This window comes from Callospermophilus lateralis, chromosome 17 (assembly GCF_048772815.1).
Source record: "Callospermophilus lateralis isolate mCalLat2 chromosome 17, mCalLat2.hap1, whole genome shotgun sequence".
NCBI classification, from domain to species: Eukaryota; Metazoa; Chordata; class Mammalia; order Rodentia; family Sciuridae; genus Callospermophilus; species Callospermophilus lateralis.
The window spans coordinates 41,985,748-41,998,183 of NC_135321.1; the positions used below are offsets into that span (position 1 = coordinate 41,985,748).

Consider the following 12,436-nt stretch of genomic DNA (forward strand, 5'->3'; position numbering starts at 1 on the left):
GTCCTCAGAAAAGAAATGGAAGGGAGGGGCACCTGGGGGAAGAAAGGGGCTGGACAGGAGAACCCAACATCTGTGGCTCCTTCTAAGTCACATAGTCTGAGTAACTTTCTTTGGTGTTTTCAAATACAGAATAATTGAAGCATGTTAAACACATCCTTACTCAAACATGTCTTATACACATATGCCAAAAATAGATAAACCTTGGGCTTTTTTGGCTGCAGAAATTTTGTTCTTAAAAATCATTTATTTTCTTTTTTTCTTGTAATACTTCAAACTTGATAAAATATACTGCCTCACCTAGATTACTAAAAATAAGCCATTGGGACTGCATTTATTATGCATTTGACCATGAATTTCCACTTAAGCCTTCCATAAATAAAAGACTAGGTAGTCACTGCAAGCAAAGACATTTCATGAGTGTGTTTCCTGTGGTTTCTCTGCCATTTGAAAACATCCTACTAGGCCAGGTTTGATACTGTGATGACTCTTGAGTCAAACTGTGTTTTTAATCAGTATTTGGGCTCAAGGTTATGAAACATACTGTTGTAAATTTTTTTAACCATTCCTTCGCTCATTCATTCAACACATGTTTTTAAAGTACATGCTACGTGCCAGGCCCTGTTCTGGCTCTGTGGATACCATGGTGATAAGCAAGTTTCTTTAAGCAAGTAGGAGCTTAAAGCCCAATAAGGGAGCAAAATTTAGAGAAGGCAACAGGCAAAAGTGCTATTAAGTTTTGAGGGGGAAAAAAATTAAGTATAAAGAGATGGTACATAGTCAAAAAGGGTATCTTGTTTAGAGAGACAAGCTCAGAAAAGAGATTGAAATACTGTGACTAAGGCATGGTTAATTCTGGGTGAACGTATACCACATGGTCAGGAGAATAAGGGTAGAATTTTCTCTATTTCTAAAGTAGAACCAAGCTTAGAGTACACAAGAAGACAGGTTAGAGAGAAAGAGAAATCTCATGATTCAGTTCTTCCAAAGATCCCACAGAATAAGCCATTCTAAAAATTAAGTACTTTTCCCTTGACTTCTAAATTATAATTTGTGTAGCTAGTTTGATCCTAATGCTTTATAGATGTATGTTTCAAAATATCCAATATATCAAAGTCCTCAAGTTGGTTACAGTGTTCTTTTAATCTACAAAGGAATAGTGAACCACAAGGCCAGATCTCTATTCAATGTACCAAAACAGTAATGCATGAGATGACTCCTTATGAAGTGAGTAAATGGAGTGTGCCTCATTATGCATACAGCTTACTTTCAGAAAGTGACGTAGGCAGGGAGTCATACTCAGTGTGCCATTTGAAATGTTATTGCATAACAAGAAAATGCAACAGAGGGAAGGAATCAACAGTCATAAAATAAATTTCTGATGCCATCTGTATTACTTATGGTTTATGTTTTATATCAATTAAGGCCTTCCAATAAATCATTTCAGAATCATAGGGTAAATTTTATCTTCTAGTTATGGAAAAATTGAGCCTTTATAAATATGTGTATTTTATACTTTTTTTTCCATCTACTAGAACATGTAGTTGTTTTAACCAACTAAATTATTAAAAATTTTATTGTTTGAAAAAGGAAAAGATCAGATGTATCAGCCTGATAAACTATCCTTCTTTTCTGGGACCAAAATGAAGGATAACTCTTCATTTTTCTTGTCCACTGTCTCTAGGAACGTATGTGATGACCGTAACTGCTATTGATGCTGATGATCCAAATGCCCTAAATGGGATGTTGAGGTACAGAATTCTGTCCCAGGCTCCCAGCACCCCTTCACCCAACATGTTCACAATCAACAATGAGACTGGCGATATCATCACTGTGGCAGCTGGACTTGATCGAGAAGTAAGCCAAACAAAATTTGATTTGTTTTTAAAGATGAATAGTGTCACATATAGTTTATCTCCAGGTAATAATATATTCACATGCTAATTTTCATTAATAGATTTGCTGTGCAGATTTATAACTGAACTTCATATTGGTTAAATGATATGATAAATCATTGCCAGTCTGCACAATGTCTAATGTGATAATTAAGTTATGCCAATACTCTCTACTACCAAATTTTTAAAATTCTTGGGCATTTCATCAGGTTTTTTGTTTTGGTTATTTTTGGTGGGGAAGGGGGGTACTAGGGATTGAACCCAGGGGTGATTAACCCTTAGCCACATCTCCAGCCCTTTTTTTCTTTCTTTTTTTTTTTTTTCTTTTTGAGACAGGGTGTCTCTTAAGTTACCTAGGCCTTCACTAAGTTTCTGATGCTGCCTCAGCCTCCCAAACTGCTGGGATTACAAGAGCGGCACTTGTGCCATCTCTCTGGGCTCTTCAATTATATTGTCAAAGGCTTTTGTGCAAACTAAATTAAATATCATGGCCAAATAATGTATGCATAAATTTAAATAATTTTTAACATTTATATTTTTAAGAGGCTGCAAATATCATGTATGTGATTAGGTTTTTGGTATCCTTATGGATAGCCTTATTTAGTACAAATTGATTCTCTCTTTTATTGGCACTTGCCCCTTAACCCTAAAGTTAATTTATTCACCAAGTTTGAGTACTAGTAATTGCATTAATTCTGCTAACATTTAAAGACATAAGTTTAGAGAAGCATACTTCTGGCATATTTTGTTGAAAAGACATACACTGATGAAGGCATTGAAATACCATCATGTATCACAATCTGAGGGCAAATAGTGATTGGGTAGGTTTCCACGTGAGCCGTCTTAGGGTGGCAGCCTGAGCCTACTGTGTTGTTATGCACCTCTGTGTTTTTCTTCGTGTAATTTCTTCTGCCAGGAAGTTTTTCCTTTTCCCCCATCTCGGACCTTCCAATTCCCCACATTCTGATTCCAGTTCTGCTTGTGCACTTTCCTGAAAAGTCTAGCTCTAATGAAACTTTCATATCCTTTCTCTCTTCTGTCCTGACCATTTTCTTACTGATTCTCAAGGTCATTATTTCAACCATCCATAATCATCGTGTGAGTGAATTATCAAAATACCAACTCATAGAGATTCGTGCTTCCTACATTTCTGGCTGAGCCAGCTTTTACTGTAATGAGACATCTGATTATATATGTCAAAAGGAAACATTATGCCCACCACAATAAATATTATTGACAGGGATTTTAGAAGTTGGGTTTTTTTGATGCTTTATTTGCTATAGGAGCATTCACTTGAATTGGATCGAAGAAAACACTGCTATTGCAATTAATTATATACACAAGATAGTGCTAGAAGCACTATAATAAAGTAATATGAGCCAATCAAGATTACTTTATTCACAACTCAGCTGCAAGCTTAACTTAGGAGTTAGGGATATGCCTGTGACATTGTACCTATTAACTTCTGGCTGCCAGTGGACCCTTTTTCTAGGAATGTTTTGCATCAGAGATGATTGAAATGAATTTGGATTTGCAGTAGTACTTTTAGTTCAGTGATATTCGGAACATGTATGTCTTTTCACCTCTTCCATTACTGTATGAAATACTATTCTTATATGCCAATAAACTCAGCATGGGTGCCATATTTTATATGAGATTACGGGGTATTTTTCAATATTCTCTCTTGAATGCCAGGTTGCTCACATAGCAAGTCGATTTAGCTCTGTTCACAATCCTAATATTTCTCTTTCATTCACACTGTCATTATAAGATTCAGAAATGGGGCGTGATCGTGTTTTCATCTGTAATATTCCTATCACACTTAGCCTGGCTGTTTTATGGCAAGAGAGAGGCATGGAGAACTAAAGATAGTTTTTCTACAGTAGAGCAACCACGTTTAAAAATCAAACAGACTGTATTTAGTTTAGAGGTTGGAAGCTTGAAGTTAGGCCATAATCGTGGGTAAGTCCATCTTCCAGTGGCCAGAGAGAGGCCATTCACTGTCCTTTGGAGACACTAATGCAGAAATGAATTCCAGACTACAGAATCGAGGATTAGATACAATATGCAAAATCGTCTCTTGACAGTGAAATTATTAAACACAACAGTGAGTTACTAGAGAAAATTATAGAAAACCTTCCTTTTCGAAAAGTCACTTAACATAGAAAAAGCATCTATCTTGGATGGTTTATGGTAATTTCTGCCTGAGGCCAGGGATAAATTACTTTGACTTTTTGAGGCCTCGCACAGGCTTGAAATTCTTTTTATTTCTATTAGAATTCACAGTTTCCTTTTTGTCGAAAATCATTTTAGTTGTCATTCTCCCAGGGTATATGACACCTTTAAGGGATGGAAGGCCCTAATCATTGAAATGCTTACTGAGATTCAGCCTTTGATTTTTATTTAATCTGTTGAGTTTAAAAGAAAGAAAGAAAGAAAGAAATCATCTGTTCCTTAGCGTCTCCAAACCTAAAGCTGCACGACCACATTATCCAGCTTCAGCTTTTTATCTCCATTGGACAGATTACTAGTGGTGGCTTTTCTTGGCATTTTCTTCCTTTCCCCAGCCTTGTGTCTTTATTCCTTGTCGCCTGCCCTTTTTGCACAGACGGCCCATGACTGACTGCTTCACCACGATTGAATTTGTTCCAGCCTATTTGACCTTCATTAGCCTCTAACCTCAGCTTCCGCATCTGCAAATGGAGATCACAACACGAGGTGTATCATGGGGTGGCTCTGAGGATTGTGCAACATGATGCAGGAAGCATTCAGCTTTGCCCAGTAAATCTTAGTGACATTTTCCCCATTGCCATCCATGAGGACAGAATGTTTCTCATGGCAAAGAAGGAATGATACTTCCTGTTTTCCAAGCCTTTTAATTTTTTAACTGTGCCCTCAATTCCTTGTTCTGCCCTGAAGGCACTGTTTTCTGTGGTATATCCAGTCCTCCTCCCTTCCCTACAGGTTCCTCCATAATGGACAACTGTCCTAAATATACACAGTACCATGGCTCTCCATACCCTGTGAGATCAAGTTGGAACTCTTTAGTACGGTATTCTAAGCCCCCTAGAGCCCTGGCCTCTGTGCCTTCTTCAGCCGCCTCCCCACCCACCCTATGCCAAGATTCTTTGCCTCTTGCTTTTGAACAAATGATGCCCCACCACTCCTACAACCACATGCTTGTGCACAGTGAAGTTTTATATTCTATTGCTGTTTCTTCTGCCTCAGTTTTTCTTTCCCATTTCCATATGCCAAGCTGATCCTAGCCCTTAGAGAGCCAATCTTCAGCACCTTCTCTGAGCACCCACAGTGTCTCTGCCTACTCTCTGATGCATAGACTATATTATATAGAAAATATATCTGGATTCTTGTTCTTAGTATTCAGCAGAGCAGGTGTTCTTCTTCCTTTTACCATGAACAGGAACCCTGAAGAAATCTTGAAGTTATGAGACATCCTTCAGTTCAATACCAGACTTCTCAAAAGGGCAGCACCTACTCACTGTTCGACTCCTACATCCTTCCTCATCTGCTTAGAATCTGGCCTCCTGCCTTCTTCCGCTACTCAAGATGTGCTTCTTGTTCTTCTTCTTCTTTGTCTTCTTTTTTTTTTTTTTTTTTTGAGATGGGTCTCACTCTGTGTGCTCCGGCTGGTCTCAAACTCATGAGGTTGGGTGGTCCTCCTTCCTTAGCTTCCCGAATACAGTCTTAACAGGCACTGTTACATCCAGCTTGCAGATTATGTATTCTGACTTTCTTGGAGGGCATTTACATATTGGAGCAATTAATGGTACACTCTCAACTCAGAAAGGCCTATTTTTAAGTCTTATTTTTGCCACTTAAGGCTGGAAATCTATGGCAGTGTTTCTTCCCTTTCTAAGACTCAGTTGCTCATTTGCAAAATGAGGATGAAAACTCTACCTTGTAGGAATGTGGTGAGGACAAATGAAGTTATTTAGTGCTTAGCATTGCACCCGACATGAATGCTCAATTTCAACTAAAGTCCTTGTTTTCTATTATCAAGGTCCTTAGATCAGTGTCCACATACAGTAAGCATGAAAAAAAAATTAGAGCACAAATTTTCAAAATAAATGGCCCCTTTTCACAAAGGAGCTAACTGGGAGTTAACAGTTAATAATTTCTATGTGGGTCACAATCCTAAATTTTGGTGACATTATTATTTAACCTGGCCTCATCCATCCAAAAGCAAGTCTACCTTCTTAAGTGTCTGATTCATGGTAAATTCTTTATTTCATGTGACTAGTGTTTTCTCCTTGTCTTCTGAGGTTGTGGTCTAATTGCCTTTACCATATACAGCTACTAACCCCAATCTGCCTGCCTCACATGTGTGAGGCACTGGCTTCAATCCTCAGCATCACATAAAAGATAAACAAATAAACAAACAAACAAAATAAAGATGTTGTGTCCATCTATAACTAAAAAATATTTTTAAAAACTTTTAAGAAATTTACATCAATGGGGACCTGAAGAGCTAGGAAACTGAGGAGGTAAAGATGCTTATTTTTCACTATATACCTGTTTATTCTTTTTAAATATTATACCATATGTATATGCCACCTGTTCTAAAAAATAAAGTGAGTTTTTAAACTGAGCCATTAAAAAATAATAAAAAATAAAGACTCCTCACATCACTTCTTCCTACCCTGAGTACAATTGCATGGTGTATTTGGTGCTGTGATTCATTCCAATTGCTGTCACTTCATAACACCAAGACCATAATCTGATTTTATTTACTATTTTATCCAAGTAAATACAGCATTGCCTGCCATATAATAGAAGTTTAGCAAATGTTTGTCAAGGGAATAACTGAATGTTTTTAACCTCCTCTTTTACTGATTTCAATCCAGATCAGTGTTTTTAAAATATACTCCACACGTATAATGATTTTGGTTGGTACAAGCAGAGGACCCTGTAGGAAGCAAAGCTCCCAAGCCTTTTAGATGCTACTCCATCAAATACAGACACCAGAATCCAAATATCCAAAAATTTATTATGTTTATTCTTTACAGTTATATTTATGGCATGTGAAAGCAGTTTTTCATGCATGGTACTGCTATAATAAATAAATTAAGCTTTGAAAAAAGAATGATAAATAGGAAATGACTCATGGTATAGAATTATGAGGATATGGGAGAATTGGGAAATTATGGATGCATCACTGTGGCTTGAGAAATAGCTAGTTTGTGCTCTCAGTATGTTTTAATAAATAATTATAGCTACCCATGTAAATAAGAATTGGTTTTACCCTAACCTGGAATGAGTTTTCTAAGGTAATACAAAGCTGAAGGTTTCTTCTCCATTCACTCATCGACCCACAAAGTCAAAAGCATCCACCACTTGCTTGCTGTCTGTAAGACACTGTGCTACAGACTGATGAGACAAACAGAGCCCTGGGGATGGGAGGGTATGAGTGTGTGCTCACAACACACACAAGTATGGTGGGGCAAGAACATCATCCAATATGATAACGGCCATATAAACTAGAAAGCGTGATAGAGATGCATTGTGGGATCACAGTCTTGAGGACTGGAGAGCTCTGCCTCAAGGATTTTCAGAAGTCACTAACAAGATGACTTTGAAGCTGCTTGTTTGGCAGGCTCAGAATGAGGGAAGGATATTCTGGCCAGAGTTTCTCAACCAGAGAACTGTTGACATTTTTGGCTCCATAATTCTTTGTTGTGGGGACATGTCCTGTTGCATGTTCTGCAGAATTTCTGGCCTTAATATATTAGATGTCAGAAATACTCCCTAGTTGTGACAACAAAAATGTCCCCTAGCAGAGTACAATCACTGTGGTTGAGAACCACTGGTCTAGGCAGGAGAATTGCCAAGTGCAATAGCATGGGGTCATGACAGTGCATTTGAAGATAAATATAAAAAGCTTAAAGTGTGAGATGAATGAATGACAGAGGATAGCTTTGGTAACATGGGTGAGTCACAGAGAGGGAAGGATTGATAACAACCTGATGAGTTGAGACTTTATCATATCTCAAAAAGGAACAGAGAAAAAGTTTTGAAGCAGAATTCACATTGTAATAATGTGAAGGTGAGAAGTCAATTTGTGAGGGAATCTAAATGTTAGCCATTCAGAACCACATGCCCAATGACTGATTTAGGCAAGAAGCTCTGAATGGTTTTGTTGCTTAAAAAAAATAGGTTATCAAATCTTCCTTACTAAATATAAGACCATTTTACAGTTAGGCATTTAGAAATAACAATATTCTCTTAAAACTTTAAAGATTTCAAGACGAGCTTGAAGCAATAGGGAATTTCAAGAATCAGTTACTTATCCCAATTATTTCAGCCTGTGCAAAATTGTATGTATTATGCCCATATAATTTTAAAGATATTCATGAAATAGACAGGAAAGTGCTCAATCTCCATATCTTATCTGTGGGGAGGGTTTTTTTAATCTTCTAAAAAAATAAACTCCATTTTTTTTCTTTTTAATTGTTTTTTGAAAATGTTCATCTGTTTCTACAAACTAACAGCTATCAAAAATTGACATTTCAAAAGTCACAACAAATTTTTGTTTTCATAACTTTCAGTGGGGACACTGAACTGAATGCCCTTTAAAAAAAAATTTCTCTTAGTAACCATGAGAGCATTGAACTAAAGCAACACTCAGGACTGAGAAAGGAAACCATTGAGAGACACTGTACCCTACTTATGCATCCTTGTGAAGTGTTGTGGGTTCAGAAAAATTTAAATGGTTCAACCAGCACTATTCGTTTGTGGGTTTTTTAATTAATTCAGTAAAATGTGGTATTTTGTCTTTTAAAAGAAAAAAAAACAACTAAAATAATAACTGGTAGAGGCTGGCATTTGGGTAGGCAGAGACTTAAAATCTAATGTGTGGCTGTCCCTCCTACTCCTTTCTTTTCCTTGCCCTTCCCTCGAACAACTAAATCAAAAGCTACAATTTGTGTCTGTTCCGTCCAAGCTCCAGAAATCCCTTAAGAATGGCCATTCATAACGGGAGCTATATTTAGAATCAGGGGAAACCGCACTTTGCAGTGACCGTTGTTTTCTTTTGTTTTTGGTTTTGTTTCGTATGAAGAAGTGAGTCTGGTTTGGAATGTTTTTAACATTTATGAAAATGATCTATATATTTTTATCTGTGCCAACTTCTACAGAGATTCCAAATTATTTTAGATACTGTTTTTTTGGCTAGGTTTTCCTAATATAAAACTTTGTCAGCCAGTACTTGTAGGCTTCTCAGACAATCACAAGACTTGCTCTTAGATACATTACAGCTTGATTTGGCTCCTTTCTAAAATAGTCAGTCTGGAATTTGAAAGAACTGAATGCCTGTCAGATAATAGTCATCTTCATGGAAATGTATCCATATCTATACCCATTATAACTGTGTGCTCAAAACAGTGGACACAAGGAGTATCATGTCCAAATACCCATCCTTTGAATACGCAATTATTAAATTCCTACTATGTTCCAGGGCTAACTTTGTAATTATAAACCTTTTAACTAGCCTTATGTATATGTCTATGTGTGTGTGGGCGGGGCGGTTACTGGGGAATCCAACCAAGCTCCATCCTTAGCCTTTTTTATTTTTTTTTTTTATTTTGAGACCAGATCTTACTCAACTGTCCTGGCTGACCTTGAACTTGTGATCCTCCTGCCTCAACCTCCCTAGACAATGGGATTACAATCATGCACCACCACTGTGCCCAGTTTGAATTAGCTTTTGATTGTAAGAATATATCTCCCCTGGGGCTGGGGTTGTAGCTCAGTGGTAGCATGTGTGAGGCACTGGGTTCGGTCTCAGCACCACATATAAATGCACAAATAAATTAATTAAATAAAGGTCTGCTGACAACTGGAAAAAAAGAATATATTTTTCCTATGTAGTTTTGAATATTATGCATTAGTGAGGATTAGAGGGAAATATCCTATCAACCCTCTTATAACAGAAGTTGCATATATAAAAATATGTAAAAGGAAAGCCTGCATATATTGTAAATTATGTATGCTTTCTTTCCCCTCTCTTGAGCTTCTGCAGTGTCCTAAACTGGGTAGAAATTTAACACATGAGAAAGTAAATACAAATCAAAAGACTGGAATGCTTGATTACAGACCAGTGAAGAAAAGGGAAAGGTTGAACCAGATGGAGGTTTTAGCTTAGCTGTGAATTTCACACATCTGCAGCGCATTCCTCACTGTGAGGAGAAGTGCATATACACAGTTAAATCTCTTTAGACAAAGACCAGACCTGTGCTTTGTAAGTTAAAGTAAACTGCACTTGGGAAATTTCAAGCAATGCTCATCAGAATGAATGATGCTGTGCTTTCCCTATGTAATAAAGAGCCATTCACAGAACAACTGTTATGTCTTCTTGAGGAATTAGTTTCATTTAGGTTGTTATCTTTATGTCTTTTTAGAAAGTGCAACAGTATACGTTAATAATTCAAGCTACAGACATGGAAGGCAATCCCACATACGGTCTCTCAAACACAGCTACGGCCGTCATCACAGTGACAGATGTCAATGACAATCCTCCAGAGTTTACTGCCATGACAGTAAGTATGGCCTGCCGCTCAAGGAACTTCAGGTCTGTGGTCCATTATGGAGAAGTTTTGTCATGAATAATAAATGTGTTAAATAGAAGTGGAACTTGCTTAACCTGAGTGTAGAATGGCCACTGGATCAGGGGCTTATGTCACCAGGGCTTTAACTCAGGCATCTCAGTAGTTTTCTTCCTCATCTTCAAGATCATTGTTAAAAATGTTAAAATATGCTGCCTGGAACAAACATTCTTAAAAGACTGGGTGCTGTTATACCAAAATACTTACAAACATTTTCAGGTGTGTGAACTACATGACTGATTGATGCTCCTTCTTGAGTATGTAATTATCTATATCAAAGTAAAATTATTTCCATAGACAAATCCTTTCCCCTAACCCCATATTAATCGCCCAGATACTCATAAGTGGTTGCTAATTTTAATAGTAATGGAACTGCAACATAATTTGCAAAATAAAAATGGGGGCTAAAATGTGTTATAGTATTTTTAAAGTCAAGCATAAATTCTATGATTACCTGCATTACCAATCTCCCCATTTAGTGTAGATAATTTAGATTTAATGGAGCAGTTAAATCTGGGTGGTGTGTTTGTCAAGACAACTTGTCCTCCAGTGGTCCACGTCACTCCTCTGACTGACATCTGTCTTTCTTGTAGTTCTATGGTGAAGTACCTGAAAACAGGGTGGATGTCATTGTAGCTAATTTAACTGTGACTGATAAGGATCAGCCCCATACGCCAGCCTGGAACGCAGTGTACAGAATCAGTGGTGGAGATCCTACAGGAAGGTTTGCCATTCAGACCGACCCTAACAGCAACGACGGGTTAGTCACCGTGGTAAAAGTAAGTGTTCTTCAGGGCATTGATCTCTGACAGCCTCTTGGCAGTGAGCAGTAGATTTGCCCCTACTGTATCATTTTGCTATTAAATCTCAGGGTCTTCTTTTCCCCAAAACATCTCTAAATCTGGAATTCATATTTATTTGGTAGGTTATGTTTTATGGTTTAATTTATGCTGAGGTTGAGGCTAATAAAGGTATTCCCCATTGTTTGGACAGACTTACCAATCTGAAGACGAGACTGATCTCAATAACACTGATTATCAATATAATTGATGTATTAGTGATATTTTACATCTGTAAGTTCTGATCCTCAGTTGATACCTGTGAAAAATGATGCACCACACCTACATTCCTCGTGGTTACAGCTGTTGAAAATATTGGCAGGTAGGGAGTGAACCAGAAAATATCACAGAAGTAACGTGGAATGAGCAGGCAAGAAAAGAGCCTATGTTTTAAAAAGGTCTTGTGTTTACATTGCTATTTTAAATAATTTTTTTTCAAAACTTCAAGAAACTGATTCTTCTATTTTTAATTGACAAAAGAGAGAAAAAGAGAGGACTCCAAACAAAACAATTTGGTGCCAAATGCAGAGGGAATGTTCTTCAGGTATAATAATGCATAGCTGTAATGTATAAGTTGGTTCCGCTGATCATCCCTACCCAGTGAAGAAATATATTACTCTGCCTCTCACCTAAACACTCTTAGTTTGTAAGTACACCCAGGTGCTGGCTTCACAGGGAAATGTGCATCAAGGTACTAGTTGCCAACAACCATGTACACTATGTGCATGAGTCGACTGAGATGTGGTTTTGAAAGTTAGTGATCAAGAGCACCACTCCCAGAACCCAGCTGTCTGTGTTCAAATTCCAGCTCTGCTCTTGACACTTGTGTGATCATGGCTGGTTATTTAACCTCTGTTAACCTCAAATTCCTCATGCAGAAAGTGGGGCTGTGATGACAGCACCTAAGTCATGGCACTTTTGTGAGGGATGAATGAGTTTTGTATGCTTTGAAGAACTCAGAACTGTGCCAATGCCAGGAAGCACAAATAAATGTCACGACAGGACAGTGGAGTGGTTCATGCGATCCCCTCAAGATACTGCGGTCTTCTTTTCTGGCTTCTTCTCTGTCTTGTTGGAAACACTT

At 37.6% G+C, this 12,436-nt stretch overlaps 1 protein-coding gene across 1 annotated transcript in view; it reads left to right on the plus strand.

The window, feature by feature from the left end:
* Positions 1-12,436, plus strand: part of Cdh2 (cadherin 2) — a 209,752-nt gene that overhangs the window by 158,736 nt on the left and 38,580 nt on the right. The window contains exons 7-9 of the mRNA XM_076836787.2: positions 1,682-1,854; positions 10,310-10,447; positions 11,107-11,292. Coding sequence (XP_076692902.2) covers positions 1,682-1,854; positions 10,310-10,447; positions 11,107-11,292 — 497 coding nt within the window. The remainder of the gene's footprint in view (positions 1-1,681; positions 1,855-10,309; positions 10,448-11,106; positions 11,293-12,436) is intronic.